Raw genomic sequence first — 24,990 nt, forward strand, 5'->3', positions numbered from 1 at the left:
CCATGTTAGACAGACATCATCCAAAACTCATCAGGGCATGCGTTAATTACGTACTTTAGATCACAACCGATCTTGGCGAGTTGTATTCTCGATTTAGTGCTATCATATTCCTAAAGCTGGTTTTATACTGTGCAATTACAGCAGTCTTTTAAGAATATTACTTGTCACACTGTACAAGATGATCCCAATAAAATCTCGGCTGAGTTCTATAACAGTCTGTGCGGTAATGTTTTCTCTGTGTCAGATTATATGATAAAGATCCTCTAATGGTAGACCTGCAGTTAAAGAAGATGACTACATTCTACTTACATCATCATTTAGTCTGTTCTGTGCAGAAATCAGAGCCTCATAAACAAAATCACAACCACATGCTGAAATAGTAGCAAATGGCTAGAAAAAAAAACCTTTAAAAAACCTCATTTGGAGTCCTTCCTGGCTGCGTGAAAGGGAACATGAAATGCAGATTCTTCAAAGTGAGCTAATCAGCATAATCAATCATAGTACATATATGTCTGCATATGTTATTATGTAAAGCAGTAACTGGGGTAGCACTTTGTACAACGGACAGCATTTTGGTTAACGGACATTGTGTTAAATGTGCTTTATAAATGAAACTGACTAGCAGATGTGCTAGCTTTGCAACTCACTGTACAAAAAAAAGCTAGGAATGTAAGCTGAACATTTTATATTCATTAATTAATTAAAGCTTATGACTCAGCATTGCTACTAGCGTATTTACAGGTCTCCTGTGAGCTTCGTATCATCCTACTCCAACCTCCTGTAAGCGGTTTTTAGAGCAGTGTCACAGCAGAGGATTGTAATATAAGCATTCTGACAGTGCCAGAACTTCGTAGTCAACTCTCATAATGTCACTAAATGGCACATAACGCTCTCCAAGAACGCTAATCTCAATTCATGGATAATTTCACCATGTGTGCATTTTTGTCTTGTGTCAATAAAATTGGGCCAAAAAAAAAACAGTTGCACTCTAAAGCACACATCCAAAGGAAGCATTTAATACAGTTCCTTTGTAAACTAGATCAATACGATAATAGAAATGCAGTTTGTGAACCTTGTGTGAGAGATGAAAAACATCACAGGTATACTTGGTGAGTACCAATGACATGCTGAGTGGCCAAACATTTCCATAATATTCCATTAAATTTTTATTCCAGAGTAAACTGCTGTCACTGTTCTAGACATCTACTGTGAAAGCAGCCTTGGATTGGCACCGAGGTCTGCCAGAGCAGTCATATCTCTTTGTTTAAATGCTGTATTGCTGTGGGTTTTTTAATGAACTCTAATGGCGATCCAGGAGGATTTTAATTAATCTACACACACACGCACACACACATACACAACACACAGACAACACACACATACACAAAAGGGTCCCACATTTAGCGCTTTCAGGAGAGCGGGTGGATATTAAAATAAGACATCTGACAGGACTGCAGAAAAATGGAGGCTTTAATTGCTCCAGAGATGGCAATTATTATGAGATTTAGAAAGCCATTTTCAATGGCAGACAGGAGTCATTTAGTCCCGGTCTTAAGTGCAGTGGGGAGCCGAAGGTCACGTCACTGTTGTCATTACTCCCTGAATAAAGATGCTAATGAAAGGCTTGACTTACTTCCCTCTGCTCTCCATAAAGGTTGCATTAGAGCCCCCCAGCACGAAGCCGGGGCCATCTTTACTCATATTAACCTGCAGAAAGCCTCCTGATGCAGGGAAGTGATAAACATCTCCCACTATCTCCAGTGTAACCAACACCATTACACTTCCTAATGAACCTAACTGTAAAGGTGAAAGACCATGTGCAAATGGTTTAAATGGCACACATATAATTGCATTTATAAGGGCAGAGTTTCATTGTAAGCTGTTTAAGAAGGTGCTGAGGCTCCTTGTTACAGCTTAGAAAACTGTAGGGGTTTGAAATGAAAAGCAGTGTTTTAAAACTACATTCATTCATTTCCAACAATGTTGACTAAAGAAGATTCTGAAATAAAGCTTATATTAATTTAACCATAATATTTTATGCATTTAGGTTGCATTGAGGCATAGCACACTCCTGTCTTTATCATAATGCATTCTTTCTGGGTCTAACCTGCCATGAAGATTTACAGGAAAAAAAAACATGTATGGATCTATATGACCAAAGTGCTATGCTTACCTGGCCTTCAGTTACTGACTCATGGGACAGAAAGCAGCAATCTTATCATTTAGCAAAAGTTTTGTGCAGCTTTACACTTTTAAAACAATCTATCAATTTATTTCAAATGTCTCAGATAGGAATCATATAGTGCTATTACACAATGATTATATAATTATACAATGATTATATGATACATTAGATAAACAGTATATAGTAACTATTACAGTGTACTGTTTATCTAAAGTAATCCTTATCAAAGTGTGCTGCAGTCACACTACCTGTGATATGCAGAATCCGAATTTTCTTTTAGCACAAAAACAATACATTATTAAAAGTATAAATCATCAGATATTGTTCATTAAATTTAAATTATGTATGTACTTCAAAATAAATAATAAAAATACAATAGTAATATCACTAAAATCCATATTTCCTCCTAGACAAACAAATTTGCTAGGGAAATAAAAGCAAAAAGAGGTATCTGAGGAGGCATATTTCAGGAAGATCATTTCAGACATATGGTGTAGCCACACACACAAAACATGACCTCAACTGAACATAATTTAGTCCCAAGGAATTAAGACGCACCACCAGATTGAAGACTATGGCTACGGGGTCAATGTATATAAAGCCCTGCAGTTAAGTGCTTCATCATGGGTACACTTAAATGTCTAAAGAAGAATTTTTAAAATCAATTCAATGGCTAGAATAATAGGGCAATAATGACCTCACACAAGTGATGTGACCTTGCTTTCTTGCTCCTTTCATAATTGTAGTGGTATTTTCATAAAGTGCAGCTTATAAATATTGCTGGCATAAATCCCTCACAATAGCCTCACACATTAAAACATAGGTCTATGCCCTGAAAGGGAAAGTGAGCTCATTTTCTCATTCCTTTTCATGAGCCCAGCAATATTTAACTGATGATGTGGTGTTTTAATAAGCAAAAATTGGGTTTATTTGAATATTTAAATCAGCAGATTAAAATAATTTCATTCCATGAAGTCTAATTACTTGAAAGTAAGGAACAGGTGATGTGTAAGTAAAAGATATCCAAAAAAAAAAAATCTTAAAATTCAGTCACTAAATAGAGAGACAAATAATATTAAAAGAATTTTTTTTTCCTGTCTGATATGCGGTGTCTGATTATCTTTGCCGACCTTTTCCTGGTCCTTAAGGGAGCTCTATTTCCACTCTGCATGCTGTCCAAACACTAGACCAGTGACTACATTCTGCTAACATTCGTTTTTTCTGCAACCATAATGTGCACTCCTTGTAGTTCTCCACCAAGTTAGCTAGTTTCCACTAGATAAAGTTTTGTTTTCCGACTGACTAATGAGCCATGATGCAGGATTCACGCTTTTGCCGACAAAGTCTAAGCCCTCTGGATGCTGAAGACACTAGCTATGTATTCACTGCACTGACCACCTTAAAAACGTTTGCTGCCAGACACATATAAATCAACCCTGGGAAACCTGCTGTGTGTGCTAGGGTCACTTTCTGGGCCTGTGGCCAAAGAAACCCTGTAGAGTAGAGCGCAGGTTTCAAAAACTAGAAACCATCACAATCAAATGCACCAGCTATGTAACAGCCTTCTGTCTGGCTTGTGCAAGCTCTAAATGGACACTGTCATGCTCTCAGGTCCCAAGGTTAACTCACGGGTCATGATCCACCCACCCCATCACCACAACTACTACTACAACCACAAAATAGTGCTGTAGAGCTGAATGAAGTAAAGTACAGGGCTTATCAGCAGGTCATTTTGAAGCGAAAAACAAAGGGCAGCACCTAAATGAAACCAATATTTTTAAGGTGGTAATGTACAAAACATTACCATGTTACAAATGTCACAGCAGGACAAACTGCAGTTCTGCCATCATCCCGGCATCATGTTAATGGACCTACACAGGTGTCCTTTGGAAGCCTTTTTCACAGGACACACATTCCAATTAAGACATTTTAAAAGTGGGGTATCAGTGTGCAATTATACCCTGAATACGAAATGACAGAGAGGCATCTACATTTCACAAACTTGAGCAGCACAAGCTCTAACTCACTGTAGGCATGAGGCTGAGGGGGCAATGTGATGCCACAGGTCACAACATGCGTAAGCACACACACAAAAAAAATCATCCAGGTGATTGTCACCACCTCTAGCGGTTCCCTGGTGTTCACAGAAGGACAGTTAGGACTTAAGACAATCCGGATTTTAGCGAGTTTGACAAGAGCCAAATTTAGTTGGCTAGACGACTGGATCAGTGCATCTCCAAAACTGCAGCTATAGTATCTACAGTATCTATCAAAAGTGGTCCAAGGAAGGAGCAGTGGTGAACCAGTGGGTCATGGGCGGTCAAGGCTCACTGATGCTTGTGGGGAGCGAAGGCTGATCCAACAGACGAGCTACTGTTGCTCAAATTTCTGAAGAAGTTAATGCTGGTTCTGATAGAAAGGTGTCAGAATACACAGTGCATGATGAGTCAGGGCTATTTTGCCAGCAAAAGGGGGACCAACAAAATATTAGGCAGGTGGTCATAATGTTGTGCCTGATCGGTGTGTGCGTCTGTGTGTGATCCATAAGAAGCCTTAGATATTAGTATAGCTATATATACCTGACACCAGACCTGACACTTCTAATTGTCAGAGGTATATATAAGATACTGATATATAGTGGGTGGTACATGTATATATATACATATATATATATATAAACATTAAACATGTGGGTGCTATTAAACATTATAGCACCCACTATATATCAGTATCTTTTTTTATACAAGGTGCAAGGTCTGATAAATATTGGCTCTGCAAAACCTTCAATGGTGCATCACCCAAAAATGTTGTTCATAGAGGAGAACTGTCTAAAGAACCATACGCTTATCGCTTGGATGTTCTACCTTGGTCTCATGAGTTAATCATAAACTTCTCACTTCTCAGCTACGCTTGCTGACGCAGATCTTAAAGTCACATGTATTGCACCACTGGTTTGAATTCAGTTCACGTTACACTCATCATCTCACATTTTGTTGCTGAGTTTCTGCTTTCAGTTCCTCTGAAACAGAATGGTGTGTGCTGAGTTACAGTGATGGGCTGAATTTTTCCACACTTCCTCCTAAAGGTCTCAGTCAACAAAACAGGAAGCACATGACTCACATGACTGGAGCAGAGGACACAGCACATAGTTACAGCCTGCACGAGGACGTGACTTAACAGCAACTGGATTAAACTGAACATAGTAAACAAAGCAAACTGGAAATAACTCGCAATACCATTACTGCCTTTATAGTTTTTAATAGCTGGGGTTTTTTTTTCCTGAGAAAATAAATGGTTCACAGCTTCATGAAAAATATGAGTAAAAAAAAAAAGACTTCATTAAAAGATGAGTAAGCTGTCTGAGAAAAGCCTATAGGTAAGGAATCATTACAGTCGGGTTATTATGAATCTCTACGTTGCTCATAAAAGTTTATCCCAAAAATATTCGATGGGTTTTATAAAGGCAAGAGTAAACATAAGCTGTTGCATTACAGCGCTCCATGTCTACGGAGACACGCGCGTGACTTCTAATCGGAAAGCTGCAGATAATGTGAGACAGTTCAATGTTTTGTGCAAGCAACTTTTAGTAAACTTTCTTGGTGATGTTTATGAAAAAAGGGCGAATCAAACTGGCGAGAACTGCGTTTGACTTTTAGACACTAAATACGAGGCATGAAAGCATTAAACATGTTAAAACAAGAAGCCAGACATTACTACATATAGGAATGATCCGTCTAAGTAAAACAGCGCGTTAACATATTTCTATCAGCGGTGCAGAAAACAAACATGGCGAGGCATAAACAAGCAGTGATCTACCTCGATATCCGGCAGGTCCTTGCTCAGCATTCTAGCCATATTTGTTTCGCGGAATCAAAACAGCTCAGAGAATTAAAAAATAAACGAAGATTTAAAAAAAAAAAACGCAGTCGTGAAGTCCAGCGAGCTCTGTGGCGTTGCTAAAGCCGTCTAAAGGAGTATAGCGAGCAGACTCCAGTACACACACACACCCCGCCACCGCTCCTTTTCCTTCTCACTTTCCCCGAAGCCGTCCTTTTGTGGTTTGGAGAGCCTGGAAATGAGCCAAAACTAGCACGAAATCACTGTTAAAGCATCCGAATAACGGACAAAGGTTCCAAACAGCAAGAGGAAGGGGAAAGGTCTTGCAGTCTCAGGTGGGACTAGGGAAAGTTCAAGAGCAAACTTTGGACTGTTGATAGACTGGGCGGTGATGCGTGTGAATACTGACAGCTCCAGATGCTCAGCATGACTGACAGAGCTCCCATCCATGTGAGGGTCATTTTTACAGAGAGGGGGGAAAAAACCACGCACTGCGGTACTGAAATGTGTACCCAACTACCCTGACTATCCACATTAGCCTGCCAAGTCCCTCCTCAGGAATATTTCATTGATAAGATTTGAAGTATTACTGAATACATGAATGTCATGGTGGAGAAAATGAGCCAGTGTCAGGACTGGGAATTTATTGAAATGTTTTTCGTTTCAGTTTTAGAGAGCACAGAGGCTTTTTAGTTCACCTCGCATCTCCAGGGTTAAGGGCTTTATTCCTGTACTGCATGCAGAGTTTGGCATGTTCTCCCCATGCTTCTGGGGTTTCCTTTGAGTATTCCAGTTTTCTCCCAAGACGTGCGTTGTAGGTTGAATAGCATCTGTAAATTGTCTGTTGTGTGTATGCGATTGTCTCCTTCAATGGGTTGACACCCAAGTCCCCTAGGATAGGCACCAGGTTCCCTGCAACCCTGTGTAATAAAAGCGGCACAGTGATGAATGGAATTCAGTATTATTTGTATTGAGGTGTATTTACACAATTACAACAAAGGCAATGAATATTTATACAGTGATAACATTGTATTTATACAAAGGCAATAATGGCAAAGGAAAAACTCGATGAGATGACACGAGCAAGAAACCCTGAGAAGAATCCATCCGCTTCTAGATGACACAGGATTGTGGGATACATCATTAGGCTATTCTTCAACAAATGAGGATTGGTAAAGACAAACATTACTAAGCAGAGATGCTAGAAAACAAACTTTTCTATTTTGCTACCTTGAGTTTCAGCCCATATTCAATATATATTTTTCTTTAAAAGCTTCTAAGCACTCCAGGGGGGAAATCTATAGCTAAAAACAAAAACACAGTTTTGTTTTACACAAAAATCTCATATATGAATTTAATAAATATAATATAGTATACAGTTTAAATATCAGTCCTAAGAAAAAAACAGTTATGTCTAATGGTATTTTTGTCTCTTTATACTTTTCCAGTTTAAAACATCCAAATCTAATTCCAATCTTGGAATTTATTATTACCTTACAAATTGAAATGTCCAAGTCTACAGTATCATGTAAGTATCATTTGCAGTTTATATCAAATGATAACTATTTTATGTAATAAGAATGACTTCTACCATACTTTACTTAGCAAGAGGCAGCAGGGTGACGCAGCAGATATCATCGCAGTCTCCTGGGTCTCCGGTTCAATCCCAGGCTCGGGTTGCTCTCTGTGAAGAGTTTCTATGTATGTTCTTCCTGTGTCTGTGTTTGTTTCCTCTCATCTCCAAAAGAACATGCTATAGGACGTGCTATAGGTTATGCTACACTGTACTAGTTGTGAATGAGTGTGTAAATATGTGTGTATGGTGCCCTGTGATGCACTGGTGTCCCCTCTATGGTGAATTTCCAGCTGGAATAGGAGCCTGACCAGGATAAATTTGAAGATGAAATAAGTAAGGTTCAGCAATGCCGGCTACAGAAGATGTTAATAGCCATCTATAATCTAAAATTGAATGTACAAAGATAACAACATATGCGATTCACATTCAGAATTCATAAACATTTGCAAACAAACGTTTGAACAAAAGCAGAGATCAGACTCTGATAGGTTTCCTTAAAGTTATAGCTTCGCCTTTAATTTACCTGCAGTGAACGTTGGCCTAGGATTTCACAATTAAGCTGAATCCACCCTTGAGATAACAGAAGCTGAATGACTGTTTGAACAGCCAGACTGAGGTAGCTGTTAATTTCCCACCATGCTCTGGCTATTTCAGATTCTTGTACATTATTCATTTATTTATTTTTTATTTTTTTGGAAGGTTAAAGCCATTGTCAAATTATTTTCCTAATTAGAAAGTAAATTGATAAGTCGTCAACTTTCTGTCAGCTACTCAGGTATGAACACTTTTTTTTTCTGATGATTCATCATAAAGTTAGCCCTTGAGTTATGTAAATGGGTTTGCAGCCTGGAGGTGTGGACTGCATGCCCTTATGAGCCATGATGCTTACTGCCTGATATCACTCATGTTAAATTCACCAAATAAATGGAAATCACAATGTTTCCAACTACTACAAAAAGCTGGCAGTCAGTATTTTATTCTGTAATCTTTTTTTATATATATATAAAACTTTATAAATCGAATAAATATGCAGTCTGTGTTTCTGACCTCAGAAACATGACTGCTAGCATAATCGTCCCGATTGTATAACTTTTTGTTAATAATATTCAACAGGCTTTTAAAAATGGCATTGAATCTTTTTAGGAGGGCTGTAGTGAGCAGTATTAAAATGAACATCGCCTTTTACACTTTTGAGACTCTGTGTTTCTTTGTAGCTGCATGCAATGCCTCTTTGCTAATTTGATAGAGGTATTATGAATTCATAACAAAATCTGTTATGAATATTTGTGTCTAAAAAGGTGAAAACATAAATAACACAGAGTGTCCATAGAGTGTAATATTTATCATTTATCTAAACATCAAAAAGATGATTTATATATTTTTGCCTCTCATTACTGATATCAGTAGTAATGTTTTCAGCAACGATCATGGTTTCTTTATGGTAGCAATTAACAAGGAATAGAAACATTATGAAAATGATTCACTGATTTGTTATGCTTTATTGCAGCAGTATAAAAGTGTCAGGAATAGTGTCTGAAATCATGTGAAGGTACGATGTTGCATTTAAAAGAATTATATACCTGACCACATCCTGCTCCTCATGATCCTTTTGCCACGTTCAGAACATTCTCCAGCTTAATGTGATCATTCCCTCTTTAAGATTGCATGTCACTGAGTCAGTGAAGTTGTCTGCATATTTTTAAATAATTTCTCATTATTTCTTGGAAATGGGAACATTTTTAATCAGGTCATACAAATTTTATTACATTGCACATTTCATGACTTCATCAAACTAATTGAGTCCTTTAATTCTTTTTCTAATAGTCTACATGATAAAAACCTGTCCCTGAATTTTGGCACATGCAGGAAGCAGCCATCTATCTTCCCAGCAGTATCTTCACTCTGTTGACAATGAAAATGAAGACTGTACCATTAGATTTAAACTTCTGGAGTAGAGAAATGAATTAGGAAGAATTGGCAATTTTTTTTCTCTCCATCATCTGACTTTTAAATTCAGCAGTGTTTCAGCACTGAGAAAACCATCTCAGCCCTCAGCTAACGGCTTATGCCGAGTGATTGCCTACTGATTATGGGACTATTTAAACATTGTTAGCTGGTATCTATCATTAGTTTAGTACAGAAAACAGGCACAAATAATCTTTGAACTCTGTGTACACTCTTTGACATTTTTGTGTGTTGCTGTTCTTTTTTATTTGCCTTGTACATTTTTTTAAAGTATAAGATTGCTATAAATTGGACAGTGTAATGAGAAACAAAGATTAGGATATAAAGAACATTTAGACTTCATTAAATCCAGTGTGTTCGATATTGATTATTTATTTAATATGCATTGGACTTCCAAGTATTCAGCTCTGATTGGGCATAGTTGCACACTGCTGTGAACAATGGTGTCGATGCAGCGCTGTGTCTCTAAACCACAAAATAATGAGGTATAACCAGCACAGCCTCTGCTGCATACGACATCTAACACTGACTTCTCTACAGAGACCACTGACTAACTCCTTTACTGTGTAGTTGTACAGTTACTTCATATGTCTGGTCTCTATTTCTTAATGGACAAATGGTGAACTAACTAATTCAAAATTAAGCAGTGGTCTAGAATGGCTGTGTCTCCTTTTATGTGTGAAGATTCCTCCCAGACGTGTCCATTTTAAAACTAATAAGCCTGAACATTTTTCCTATCAATAATGGATGACATTTACGGGTAGGCTTTGGGCGGAAAATCGCCCTGGGATGCGGCTGCTTCCCCTCACTTTATTTGGCTGTGTGACAGGATCCATAACCCGCCCTGAGTCCCATCAAATGATGGCGGATGAAGTGTCATCTTCCCTCTCGATGCCTTTGAGAAGTTTCACCTCTGCAGGGAACTGTCATCAACCTCCCCTCCCGTCTCTCTCTCTCTCTCTCTCTCTCTCTCTCTGTCTCTCTCTCTCTCTCTCTCTCTCTCCATCACTACCTCCCACCATCAAGTTACTGATACAATCACAGGCTGGTTGAGCTGGCATATCCTCAGCATGTGAGCTGGTTCCCTTTGTGTCCCTGTACATTTAAGCCCTCTATGTCCTGCTCACCTGGGCAGCATCTTCTCTGTGTTTTTCTTCTGTGTGTGTATGTGGGTGTGTGGGTGTGTGGGTGTAAGCACGTGCCGCTTATTTGTTGCTTTTCCCCCGCAAAAACAGGGCAATTTGTTCCACAATGAATATGACATTTTAAGTTATATATTTAAATATGAATATAAATTAGTATCTTTAAGAAATAACCTTTAAGCAGTTTTATATCTTCATCTAATCTTCTATCTTAATCTGGATGAACTATGGAGAGCTTTAAAGGCATTGACCACAATTAGGATATTTAATATAGAAAATCATATTGAATTCAGTTTCATTTGTTTATTTATACCAAAGCAAGAAACTTGACATTATAGCACAATAATATCATATGATGATGTCCTTCACATTTATTAGTCATAAGTGACATGTCATGGAACATCCAACATTTACATGCAAAGCTTAAAATATATTAACACATATTTGTAAAGCAATTATTATTTTGTCCTTCGTTATCAATTCCACTTTCTGGGATAATTGAGCTGTAATCTAATTGGTCCAGTGACCCTTTACATAATTAAATGTTATCAAAGCGATCTGTCGGCGAGTGGCAGCGAACAGATGTTGTGTTTCAGCGGAGTAATCAGTCATCGATTGCTCGCTTTCAGTCCATCACAATTACCTTGATTTGCGCAGTTCAGAGTGTGTGTCCCATCGTCCTGAGTGAGTCTGTGGCCCCCACCGATCAATACTCACCTCCAGCAGCCCTCTGCTCTCTTCTGACTCATCTGTGTATTATCTCAGACACTCTGGGAGAGCACTTGCTCAGGTACACAGGCTGCTCAGTGCCCACAGGCCACAAAACGCATCTTTAGGTTTCGTCCTGCTCATGAGGAAGATGCATGGGCGAACCCAGAGGTGTATTTCTATTACTGTTGTTCTGTAGAAGCCTTTCTTTCTTCATGAGTGTCTCGCAAATCCCTTGACTGTCATAAATGCTTTATCCTTCAAGTTCAATGGCTTTCCATTTTGCGCTCTGGACAATAGACGCTCGCTGCTAAAGAAATCAATAAGAGACAATGAAGAATTCATGCTAGCTGATATGATGTAATCTCTCATTGTTACCTGGATAATATCTAAAGGCTACGTGACTTCATCGCCCAGTACTTCTTTGTGCTGTCTTTCCGTCTGTCAGTTTCTGTCTGTCAGCGAGGCAGTACGGCTGTGTGGTGAGACAGAACACGGTTCATCTGCTCTTTCTCATTGGTTTCGTCAGCGGAGCCTTGCAAGTGAAATAATTAGATCAAACAATAGGATTAGAGCTTATTGCAATATAAGAGGCTCCTGCAGCTGTGTCTGAGTTGCGCTACTGAGGAGTTGATCTCTCTGGATGACAGAATGGCACTTCATCAGTAATTTTGGTCAGAGCCCTCAGCAGGACGCGCAAGGAACAAAAGGTGCAGGCGGGCTCAAATCTTTGTGATGAAAATATGTGTGTATCTGCTGTAATAACTGAGCATCCCAGATAATAACAGAATTGGTTTGAATGTTTATAGAATTGAATTTTTCAAACATAACAAGCAGACTAATAAGGATCAAGTAAGCAATATTTTAATGTTAACAGTGATTTTTTTGGAGTTTTTTTTTTTACATAAAAACAAGGAGTATCTCCATGGCCTTGTGGCTGCAATACACACCAATAAGGTCAGACAGGCTTTAACTGTGGGCTTAAATGTTTTATTTATAGACTCAAATATCATTACAGCAGTCCATCAGGGAGCCCACAGGCTGTTGGCAATAAAAATGGCATCTAATTAACAAAGAGCACAGTAATGGAAGCCTGTATTCAACACTCACAGTACATTTATATTTCACAAATTCACTCCAGGCTATTTACTTTTCTTGCACTTTTCCAGAATTCATGAATTTCTCATCATTGAACAACAACAAACTGGCCATTTTAACTTTAGGACAATTAGCTTCTTTGTGGTTCTGTTCAGTAGATTACTCGTTACATACTTGTAATACCTACAAAATTTACGATTGTAACTTGCACTTAAAAGTGTAAATATCTCAATCAGGTTTAAATAATGATTTATATTTTTTTTGCAATAGATATACTATTGCCTGTTTAAAATAAGTAAGCTTTTTAAACAATTAAAGTACACACAAACTGACACAAAGAGATTTTCTCTCTTACACACACACACACACACTGTTCAATTCCAGTACACAGCAGCTTAAAAACTCCAGTGTTTGGACTTGCAGGACATTCCTGCCAAGCAACCAGCGCTCTGGTGCAGACCAACAGATTAGCAGAGAGTGGAGAATCCTGGCTGCAACCATGATGAAACTTCATGGAAATAACCTGCAACATTTGCACTTTGGGTGGAGAAAATGCTTGCCCTTCCCTTCATCTAGCCACCTGCTTCAGCTCTCTTACTGCATTGTTGGATAAAGAAAACAGAGAGCATTTTCTCCCAATCCTCCAGTCACACTGTGTCCTCACACGAACCCCACACACTGTGTATAAGAAATATATCAGCTATTGCCAATATTTCTGGGAACAGCCTCCCTCTGACCATTCTTAGCTTCCTCGAATTTCCACCTTATTTCTACTATACCACAGAGACCAAATAAACATTAATTATAAATTAGCCAGCTTGGGCTGTTGCCAATAAGATGGACAGCTCTTGCAAATACTCCAAAATGAAGTGTTATTCTTAACTGCAGGTCAGTGTGAAACTCATGTGTCAGCTGCCATAACTGCTAATTAATTCTGCTCGCAAACTAAGCTGTCGACAGTCTCCATCTGCCAGTGTTTAACCTGGGAAAGAGCGATGGGTCGTTTTGTCATGCTCTCATTATGACAAAGTGCTCACCTGTAATTACGACTTTAAACAGAACAAGGGAAGACGGAGTAACTTTTATACCTCTGCATTTTTATTCCTTTAGGATTTGATAAAGAACGGCTCGATTCAGGCTTTCGAGTAGTTTTGACAGTGATGTATTGAGTAATATGGTGCATGAGCAAATCAGAAATAGCGAGTAATTCAACAGTTCAATTCAACTTCTTATTCCTATCAGTGATCCATTTTTTTTTTGTCTACCTGAAGTCTTTATTTTATGTAGATCATGTTCAACAGCAAAAGCTTCCATGTGTGAAAGCTGCCCTGAAACTCCCTCATGCCCAGTAAGTGATGATGATGATGGTGGTGGTGGAGGTGATGATGTCAGCACCCAACATCAAGATTAGCCACTGTAACATCTTGGCCTGAGAGAACATCACGCTCATGTATCATCCATAATGCAATACAAAATAAGCGAGTTCCAAATGGCTGCCTGCTGTCTATGGCCTGGATCAAGGCTGGCTGAGTTGAGTCACAACGTACTGGACTCAGATAGATAGATAGAGAAAGAGAGAGAGAGAGAGAGAGAGAGAGAGAGAGAGAGAGATGAGTCCACTTGGAGGACAGTCACAGTGCCACTCTCCACTCAGGAAGCTGACTCGGGAACTCCACTTCCTGTCTATGCTACGTTGCTACACATACATGAATAACTGAGTGAGACAAGTGCCTACACTTTTGTTTCATATGAAATACACATAGTTAGCAAAAAATGCACATGAATGGTCGATGTAAATTAAATAGAGGGTGAAACCATAGCTAGAAATTCTAAACCCCCTTCCAGTTCATAATGCATTTCATATACATTAAATTTGTTTCAGAAGTCCTTCTGGATTTTTTTTTTGGAGGCCCCTCTGTCTAGTTGTGGGCTGCTAGAATTGTTACAATATTTCACGGCATTAGAGCTAGTCCTGCTTAAAATCTACAATAATGCAACAATAACTATATTAACAGTGTTCATAATAGAGAAAAAGGGAGGATCACGTGCAGAAATGATATCGTTGAGGCAACTGAAGATCATGCTAGCTGCCTGCACACCAGCGTGTCTCTAATGTAATATTAGTATTTGAATATACGATCCCCTTTTCTCTCTTTTCTTTCAGCCTCAAAGAAGCCCTCATGGTGCTACAATGGGAAGCAAATTCTTCTGTTGCTCTTTGCACATGGTAAAGCTATTCACACATCAGCAAGCTTCTCCTCAGTGTCTGGAGACTCAGTAGATAACAGGAGTCTGGGGCAAGCGTGTGGATGGCCCTGCTTTGCATTTGAATGACACACCAGAAAACATCACTGGATTTGTCACTGTAGCCAACAAAGTGGAACAACCAACCTTACTCTAATGTGATAAACAAATCCATTTCCAACTACCCCGGGTAAAAGAGCTTTCTAGAGATTAAGATGAATTAGAAACTTTGCTTAAAAGCAATCAAGTATAATTAAAGGTGCTTGCTGGTTAATAATTTCTCATTGAAAAGCAAAATGTCTCATTCATTGTTGTGTGGTTAGATTTTAACACATTGCAAAGGAACCGAATAAAATGACAAATGACATATATTAGGAAAAAAAAGCACATAATGTTTTTTCCATAATGACTAATTTAAGCTATTATACAAGTGTGGGTAGAATATTTTGTCTTACTATATCATATAAAATATTATGCATGAGAGCAACAAAGTTTTTACAACTAATGAACATTTCTGCATTAAAATGCGATCAAGGACATACATCCTATTTCATCACAATGAGCCTCATTTAGGGATGAAGTGAATTGGCAATAAAAGTGACCTGACTGTGCAATAAGATCTCTCTAAGCCCAGAGGCAGACCTGGAACGATCTTGTGCTGGTACTGATTATTCCCGATCAGTAATGCTGTGAGAGAGAGAGAGAGAGAGAGAGAGAAAGGTTGGTGTAGCTTCCACTTGCCCTGCAAATGTACATTTATTTCTTGTCCCCATCTTGACAAAGATGCTCTGCAATAAGATTGAGTATGAGCGTTTATGAGAGAGATATACTTAAGAGCCTCAGTCTGAAGTGTAAGGGAGGGGCCCTGGGGGGCATCGAGCATTTAGGTGATCTGATTAATCATCCTGATTAATCTCTCTCTCTCTCTCTCTCTCTCTCTCTCTCTCTCTCTAGGAGGTGTTAGCTCAGGAGGCCAGGCCCTCATTAAGAGCATGCATCCTGGGAGAGACGGTGGTTTACACAGCAGTGTGAGCAGAGCAGATGAATGAAGAGCCTCATTCATGAATTATCACCTTCTCCACCTCAAACCAGTCTTCAGTGCTGCACACACTCTCACACATGAACTCGAAGGTTCAAGCACATCCATACACGTACGCACATCTACCATTCGAACTAACGGTGTAGAAAGTGTGAGAACAAATACATGCATCGGGTGTAATGACTTTGCGTTTTTTGTTTGTGTATTTTATTTATTTAATTATTTATTACAGTTAAAAATTTCAGTTCAGCATTAAGCATCCTTCAGCTCATTCCAGTCACTTCTCTCGAGACTGCTGGGGATTTTCCAAGCTGAAATGGTTTTTACTCAAACTCCTCCTGGAGAAATATTAGTCACAAGAGTTTGTGAAGTGGGGTGAGATAAAAGAGTGAAGAAGGAGGGAGAGAGAGAGAGAGAGAGAGAGTGCAATCGCACCAGAATGGGATGAGTGGTGTCCATGGAGAGTTTGGAAGCAGTGGATCTGACTCCTCCATTCAATCTGTGCAATCTCCAATCCTAGGTAAATAAATTGCTTTTTAAATATATTGCTTTGGTACTATCTCTGAAGCACTGATGTGGATACATTTCATACACTGCTATTTAAATGAACCTTAGCTCCAGCAGGCGGAACGCTCTTATTAAAAACACCTCTGGGTTGGACCGGCCAAGCTAACCTGAAATAAATCGATAAAGTACACAAGGTCCTCTTATACAAACCTGGCCAAACACATTCAAACACATAAGCTAAAAATAAGTAGCATGCACATAATTAATGTAATGGACTTTAATGTGTGGTATCAGCTCTTAGAATCAGTATAATGATGATGTGCGCCCGTTCTAAGAGTCAATAAGCCTGAGGATATGAACTTAATGTCTGCCTGTGCCTTTGTGTTCTGCTGAGGGGAGGCAGCCGTCGGAAATGCAGCTCGCTAATGCAGCACATTTCCAATTGATTAATGCTGCAGATCTTATTTGCAGAAACCACATTATGTTCCTGAAGGAAGTCGAGGGAAGATAGGGAATCATTAGAGCTATACACATGGCTATATACTAGAACTCCCATAATATAATGTACTTAAAGGTGTTTAGGTTCTCCCCTTGTATGAGCTGAAAACATAATGATCGAGCTGAAGAGTCCTCAAATGGATTCCTATTAGTAAACACTGTGGATAGATGATTCATGCTGTATGTAGGTGAAAAATAAAAATAACAAAATGAGGACATATGAATGGGTAGGAGGTGATATGGTGCATTCAGGCAGCTCAAGAGGATATGGGGATAGTTGTGTAGAGAGTATGGAGAGGAGAGGACAACCCATGAAGACCCGACTGTCCCATAATCATTTCCTCTGATTGATCTATTGTGTGTGCCCTGCAACCCCATTAGGGTAATAGCATCTTAAATAATTAAGGATGCATAGATTAATTTACAATAGGTTCAGTAAAAAAAAAAAAACTTTATGGCCTATTAACCTAATTTCACAGTGTTACAGTAATGTTTAGAAATTCCACAGCCTTCCATAAATCTTCTAAATGTTTAGAATATCCACTTGACACCCCCCCCCCAAAAAATAAATAAAATTAAATAAATAAATAAATAAAAATGTAATTGTTTCACTAGACTCAATTTTAAACATATTTATTTACATTTATTTGAAATAAATTAGGTCATTTAATTAGTATGGAACAATTTTACATTTTTTTAAATATATATATATATATATTTCAAATCATTTCAAATCAGGAACTATTAGCAGACCGTTTTACCCATCAGTCCATGCTGATTTTGGCAAATGAATCTGGCTCTTGTACAGGCTGACCAGTCCTAGCCTATGCGTGAAATATGAGCACAGATAGGGTTTGACAGAGAATATATATTCATGTAAATGTGCTTCTCCTAGCATGTGTTAGGCCAGAGCAGGCAAGCTTGAGTAGGTGTTGGCTAGTGAGCTACGCTCTGGAGTGTAAATGGATTAGTGCAGATGAAGCAGGCAGAAGAGCTTAGGCCACAGTTAGAATAAACAGGATAAACACTGATAATCTGCCCAACTGCGATAAGAACATCGAAATAGTTATGTACATATAATCATGCACATTATCTAAAAAAAAATCTCTACGGCTTAAAAATCATAAAGGGCTGATTTGCATTTTGAAATAATCTAGCCGTTAATGTTTTATTTAAGACATTTGTTTCCCGGGTAATTTATAAATAGATAAATAGAGATTTGTGAAGGTAAATCTGAAAATCTTGAAATTAATAGAATCCTGAAAATAATGTACATTTTATTATGATTACATTGGTGATATTATTATTATTATTATTATTATTATTATTATTATTATTACTACTACTACTACTACTACTACTACTACTACTACTACACTAGGAGTATTTACATTAAAACCAGCATTCTTACACCTGAGACAAAATATCCGAATGCATAAATTTCAATTAAATACAGCTTTATTTATAAAAAGGAGGAAAATAGAAACATATGAATATAAAAGGCATTTAAGTACATTCTGTTTGAGGTTCCTTGCGGTATATAAACACAGTATTCTACAGTCAGACTCGTGAGGTCATTTGAATAATGCCAGATAACAGAGGAGGCCAAGTGATATCATTACACTCATTGAGGTTATTTATCAACAATTTGAAATCAAATCTGAATCCACAACAAGCAAAACTGTCCTATTAAAACACGATAATCAATGTAAATGACATGATAATTGTAGAATGCATTTTTTTTTCTTTACTGGAATATGTTTCAGTGGAGAAAATTTTGATGAATGTAATGTATGTGATCTAATGGCCAAATTATAACGAATATAATCAGTAGCACAAATAATCAATAAAAGACTGATATCACAGTGGTTTAGGGGGAGGGGAATCTCAGCTCAGTGTTTTTTTTTCCTGTCTGTTGTTGAAGCCTGCATGCTGTTTTAGCCTTTTAATTTGGATGATTTGGAATATTGAGAATTATTTTCTAGTGTTATTTATTAAACACTGTATGCTCCGGATATTTATAGCGTGGTTAAAAAAAGAGTGTGGTTTATAGTATAGTTAAAAAGAGCTAGGATCCATCAATTTGTTGGTTCTGTTATTACAATTGCAGTGATTATTAAATATATGTACGATCAATTTCACCTTAATGTAGTAAAAAAAGCACATAATGAAGCATTGTAGTGCTTTTTAAAACCAGAAAATAAAAAAAGAAAATCTCTTGTTTAGTTAAATAAGTCCTTTTACAATTAATTAAAATTGTCCTCCTAAAACAAACCTATACTTATGCCAGGAAGCAGAAAATATAGTGAATCAGACATATAATTTTTCAGTTGTGTGGGTACCCTAGTGGTAAAAGGCCATAACATGTACTTACAAGCTTTTCTTCCACTCTCTGTTCATTAAAGCACAGCCAAAAGAATGATAATTACAGGGTGATCAAGAGGAGAGCCACTGAATTGTTTTCTTTAGTCTGTCTGAAATGCTAATGTGTCATTTCAATGTGCTTAATGATAATTAACAGTAAATTGGACTGTTTGCTGATTTTAAAAAACCTCCCTGTTAATACATCCACATTTTATTCCTCTCGGAATAACATTGTTTTTTTTGTTTTTTTTGTTCTTTTTCCTTACGTGGAATTTAAAAATAAGGAAAAATACATTCCTGCCAAAAAAAAAAAAATCTCATGTATATTTATAAGATTTAGCATGTCAAGTAGATCAAGTAGATCCTATTATGCTGCTTAAATGGATTTTCATGGGTGTTAGACTTTAGAATGCACCATCATATGCGGTGACTGATACATATTCATGATATGTGTGCGGCTACATAGAAAGCAGAGCTGTAGTCAATCTAAGGCTGTGGTAATTGTTTATCTGCTGTGTGTTCTCTTCCACTCACTCTTCCTTCGAGCGCATAAATTGAGCTGTCGTTGGCTTGGTGGACATTTTTTTTGTCAGCCCTCGTGGTGCGGTAGGCTTGCATGTGGAAACCCCACACGATAAATGTCATTTCTAAATCAATTTGCATGAAAAAAGCTGGAGTGGGAAGTGAAGAGTGTGTGGTCCTAAGGACAGATAATAAATGCCGTAGACTATGTGTTTTGCCATCTACAGACCCACATATCCTCCCTGATTATGCTATTCCATTTACCAATACGCACAAGGATTAAACAAACAAAAAAAAAATTGTCTATAAGCTTATATTCAGATAGAAATGCTGGGCAGAATGATCATTGGTGCAGATGGGGACTTAAAATCAATGCAGTCTTCTTTTTTTTTTTACATTAAACAGTTTTTCATTTTGTCGAGGAATAAGGCTACATGGTGAACAAGCCCCTTTCTGTAGATACTCAACAACACATATCACACACAGAAACACAAGATCTGTCTGCTTGCTTGTTAAATGACCTGAGTGTGAGCTTTGGTAGTGTGTGTGTGTGTGTGTGTGTGTGTGGTGGGCAGGTGGGCTCTCTGGCCTCTGTGCTCTCTCTAGTCCCCTGCCGTCACCGCCGACATGACTCTCCTCGACTACGCGTATTCTTAAGCAATAACAACGTGATCCGTATTATCCACCCAAGAATACCCGTCACCGAAGAGAGTCTTTCTAAGGAGAAAGCAATAGCGGAATCGCAAGCATTGTCCTCAGCCGTTTGGCAAACGGCAAGGCCTTTCAAAACAATTGATTGAAGATGATTTGCGGCACAAGGCAAGGCCCCATCAATGGTCTTTCTGCAAACAGAAATCGACATAGTGCATTTTTCAATCCATGCTTGAGAGTACATGTGTGGCAATAGCTTTGTCTTACAACAGTGCGTGCCTGTCAGATGAAGAGTGTGTATTATATAGCAGCATTAGAGTTGGGGGGGGCGGTGTGTTGAGGAGGTGATGGATTGCGCCGCCCCTCACCTATCTCTGTACAGCACTTACCTGGACTGCCGAGGATTTAAGTGCCCGGCTCATGCTGTGTTCTTCCAGCACCAGCACACGAGCTGCTCCCCAGCTCTACACCGTACGCAAAATCCCACTGAATCGCTCCTGCTGGAAAATAGACAGAAGGAGGTTAGGGTTCAGTGGAGAGATTGTGACCTTTCAAGCCTCCCTACACATTACTGTGTCTGGCCCTCCTCACACGTGCACTGTGCCATCTATCTAAAACCCAGAGAAAGGAAAGCCTAAGATAAATTGTTCACTGACACCATGAGGAGAATTCTATATGGTAAAAGGAATGGTAATGAACCGTTTCCAAATTTCTCTCTTTCACTTTCTCTCTCTCTCTGTCTCTCTCTCTCTCTCTCTCTCTCACACACACACACACACACACACACATTAAACACACATACATTAAATATATTATTATGAAATTTCATTCTATTTTTCATTTCATTAAACAAATCATTTTATGCAAATAAATTAATTTAGGCTACAGATAAAGCAAGACATTGATAATGTGTGAGTGTCATACACACTATATGTGGGCTTTAACCAATACTTTTATATAATAAATCATTGCTTTTCAGCATTAATTGTCACAAATATTTTTGTGTGTTAATTTGTTTAAAGTGAAATTCCCATTGTTAACTGCAATAGTTTTAAAACTTAAAGCTCAAAAACAAACATGATTAATCATGCCCAGCATTTAAAGTAATGCATGAAATATATTTTCTTCCACATGAATATAAATGAGTTACTCCACTGAACTGATCTACGTTTTTAATCGATATTACTGATTAAGTATTCAGGCAATGCTGCCTACATTTCAATCATTATTCTTTTGGTTTATTTGCTGACAGCCATTGAAACCTCAAAAGGGTTCAATTTAACAGCAACATTTTCAGCATAAAATATATATTTTAATGTTCTTTTATATATTTGGACTCAACAGAGAAAAAAGAGGAACTGGCAAATTTCACACAAATGTACATATGTACAATGATTTGAAAAAAATAGAGTGCATTTTTAAGTGTAAAGTAATTCATTTAAATATAAATTATTATATTAAATATTAAATATTCATTTAAAAATTCAAATATTTGTGTATCATTATTATTATTCCAAAAAGTATAATGTTCACCATACTGATACAATCAATAGAACATTATTTATACCATTTTAACTAACGAAAGCAAAAACCAAATGCAGAAACCCAAGAACACAGAGGAAAGACAACAAACTTACCCTTACTACATCCCAGTAAAGGAAGATTAAAAAAAGGTAGAGGAGATGGATGGCAAAAAAACAGAGAAAGGGAAGAGAGAGAAAGAGAGAGAGAGACAGAGAGAGAGAGAGAGAGAGAGAGACGGACTGAAACACTGAACACAACAAAAGCAGCTCTGGAGCATCACGGATGCTATAGCAGGCTGCTGCTCTCTTACCCCAGTCTCACAGCCCCCCAGCCCACTAAACAACGGACGGACCTCTCAAACAAAACACACACACACATACACACACACACACACACAAAGCTGCCCTGACGCAGGGCAACGCTCACCCAGCATTCCAGCCCCAAGGCTCTCTCTCTCTCTCTCTCCATCTCTGAGACATCACACACTCTCTAACTCAACACAGCAGTCAGGGATTCTCCTCCCATCACCAACTGTGAGAATTAATCAATGCCCCTCCATGCAGATCTATTTCTGTTTATCTTCAAAGTTCCTCTGGATGCACGTAAATCTTTCCTCCCAACCAATGCTTTCTTTTTCTCTCCTCCATTATTTTGTTGAATCCTTATTCACCTCGGTTTGCAACTATAACTCTGTATGTTTATGATGGATTTACATGGTAGCCTGACTGCAGGGCAAAAAAAGAGAGAGAGATTTTTTTTTTCAGTCTAGCATTGAACATCGCTGAATGAATCTGTATTCTCTGCCTCACCTCCACTTCTCTGCCTCTCTCCACGAGAGCTCCGTGGTGCCCTATTCCACCCCACATAAAAAAAACACTTCTGGCTGGACCCTTTACTGATTGCAATTTAATTGCAAAGAGCCCATGAATATGGTAATATGGCACAATACTCTTGACAGGAGGGCTCTAGATGGGGCAGTGCACAAATATGAATCACGACTACACACAAAATAAAAGACACAAAACAAAAATAGGATGTGAAATCAATGGAAATAAAAAGGATCCATTTTTTTGTGCCAAACACAAATATTAAAAGCTAGAAATTTCAGGGTGCTATTTTTTTTTTAACAAAAAAGTAATGACATGGAGATGTCCACATGTGTGGAAGTCACTTACCCTCCCAGCCCTCAGGTCCAGTGTCTGTTTCCTGCAGAGCGTCTGCTGCGTGAGATTTCTGCCTGTGATATGGTCAGTATAGCAGAGCACCAGCTCTCCGCAGTGCCTCCGATACAGTTAGAGAGCCACAGCGAGAGAGAGAGAGGCGATGAGGCAGCAAGGCAGTCCCAGGGTGTACAGGTGGATGCGGATGCTGCATCCTCACCGGGATGCTCGATAAAGAGGATCAAAAGCCCACTTCTCACTCCTGAGCCAGTTGTTGCTTGACACAGCGAATGAACTTACACGCACAGAAGAGAGCAAGGTAGAGGGAGCGCAAGAGAGAGAGAGAGAGAGGGTGAGAGAGAGAGAGAGCAAGAGACCATGACAGAGAAAGGAGAGTGTGTGCGTGTTTGTCGTGTGTGAGAGAGGGAGATAGAGAGGGGAGTGAGGGAGACAGAGAAGGGGGGGAGAAAGAGAGAGAGAGAGACAGAGAGAGAGAGAGAGGAGGGTCTGAGTGAGTGACTGATGGGAGGAGAGGGAAAGAGAGAAAAAATCTATCCAGTGTCGGTCCACAGCCTTGTAGCTTTTTTTTTTTTTAAATACTGCCATTTCTCTCTCTCTCTCTCTCTCTCTCTCACCCCTCCTACCTCAGAGGAAAGGAGAAAATAATTAGATTTGAGCCACACACGCTTCCCAAGCTCACTGACTTGTGGATTCGAGACTTCTAATGGTGGATTAATTGAGGGAGATCTGACGTGCTACATGCTCCACAGGCTCCCTGTCCTGACTTCCCAAACGGAGTATGACCCCCATCCCCACTCCACAGAATCACTGTTAATACACAATCAAAAAAACCATTGTGAAAATGACTGCACTCACACACTCCACACTTCTCCCAGTTGCATGTGTTAAGTGACACTGCATAGCTGGTCATGAAAAAGGGAAATGTAACACATTATGCAGTCTGATCCCGTCTTCTTATAGGAAAAGTAACATTCATGCTCTTGTCAACAGCAGACATATGGAGTGGCTGTAAGTCTTTCAGACTGACAGCATTAAAGGACTAAAGTGGAAAGAGATCCTTTGTGAAAAAGGAGAAAAGGAAGAACGTGAGACTTTCCCTGAACTGAAAAAAAGGAAAACCCCAAGCAAATGCACCTAATTTCATTCAGAATGATGTAAGGTTGCCTTAATGCCAACAAGCCTTTTAACTTCCCACAATGGGACTGACTTTTGAAGCTGACATTTCCGATTACGGAAGCCTAAAATGATTTGAAAGGGAGCTGTTTTCTCTCTCTCTCTCTCTCTCTCTCTCTCTTCCATGTAAGTAACAGAGTATTGTGAAAATGTTAACACCACACACACACATACACACACAGCAGGTTTCCTTTTCCCCTGTGCAGCACAATTTCCTTTGCTTTTGACACTACATAGATTAATCTCTATTAAAATGCTATCAAACAGGTACATGGCTGAAATGCTGCAGAGCCTGGATGAAGAACAGCAAGTGCTGTGTTCAGCCCCAAAAATGAATACAGCACTCCCTTGTTAAAAAAAATAAAAAATATCCGGTAGCCCCAATGTGCACTCATTTGTTTGTAAATGCAATTTTTTCCCCAATGGCGAATACATACAAATCATATCTATATTCAGGATAAATGAAAAGAAAACTGCTCTAACTGGTTATTGGATTATAATACAAAGCAGACAAAGAAATCAGACATGGTGAATTTCATGCCAAAGACAGCCATCTACTGCCCCCTGTTGACCGGTTGATTGACTGAGCAGCAGGGCCTTCATTGTTCCAGGCAACCAATCCTTATTGGGAAGGCACATGCAGCAATTACAGGGGAACAGCCCATAATTCTTTATCAAGAGCTAATCATGCCAAGTGACAAACAGCAAAGGCGAAGACTTAAAATGAAGTGAAGCAAAGGCAAGGCAGGGAGCTCTCTGCAGGCTGCTCCAAAAAT

General features: G+C 38.7%; 1 protein-coding gene and 2 long non-coding RNA genes across 6 annotated transcripts in view; 1 reads left to right on the plus strand and 2 right to left on the minus strand.

Moving 5' to 3' along the window:
* Positions 1–6,414, minus strand: part of dpyda.1 (dihydropyrimidine dehydrogenase a, tandem duplicate 1) — a 126,840-nt gene extending 120,426 nt beyond the window's left edge. For all 3 annotated transcript variants that reach the window (XM_058402963.1, XM_058402872.1, XM_058403054.1), the window contains exon 1: positions 6,002–6,414. Coding sequence is in view for 1 of the 3 variants with exons in the window: in XM_058402872.1 (XP_058258855.1) it covers positions 6,002–6,040 (39 nt within the window). In the remaining 2 variants the exon portion in view is untranslated. The remainder of the gene's footprint in view (positions 1–6,001) is intronic.
* LOC131361686 (uncharacterized) lies at positions 5,170–9,743 on the plus strand. Its single transcript, XR_009206068.1, has 4 exons — positions 5,170–5,561; positions 7,066–7,194; positions 7,471–7,550; positions 7,628–9,743. It is a non-coding gene; the product is annotated as an uncharacterized LOC131361686 (long non-coding RNA).
* A 7,724-nt stretch (positions 9,744–17,467) lies between these two features.
* LOC131361721 (uncharacterized) lies at positions 17,468–23,478 on the minus strand. Of its 2 annotated transcripts, none has more exons than XR_009206079.1 (3): positions 23,036–23,478; positions 20,726–20,833; positions 17,468–20,527 (listed from the first exon to the last, which is right to left on the minus strand). It is a non-coding gene; the product is annotated as an uncharacterized LOC131361721 (long non-coding RNA). The 2 variants fall into 2 exon arrangements; XR_009206075.1 differs by having other exon boundaries at positions 20,726–20,836.
* Between the last annotated feature and the right edge of the window lie 1,512 nt (positions 23,479–24,990).

The sequence above is a fragment of the Hemibagrus wyckioides genome, linkage group LG01 (genome assembly GCF_019097595.1).
Source record: "Hemibagrus wyckioides isolate EC202008001 linkage group LG01, SWU_Hwy_1.0, whole genome shotgun sequence".
In the NCBI taxonomy this organism is placed as follows: Eukaryota; Metazoa; Chordata; class Actinopteri; order Siluriformes; family Bagridae; genus Hemibagrus; species Hemibagrus wyckioides.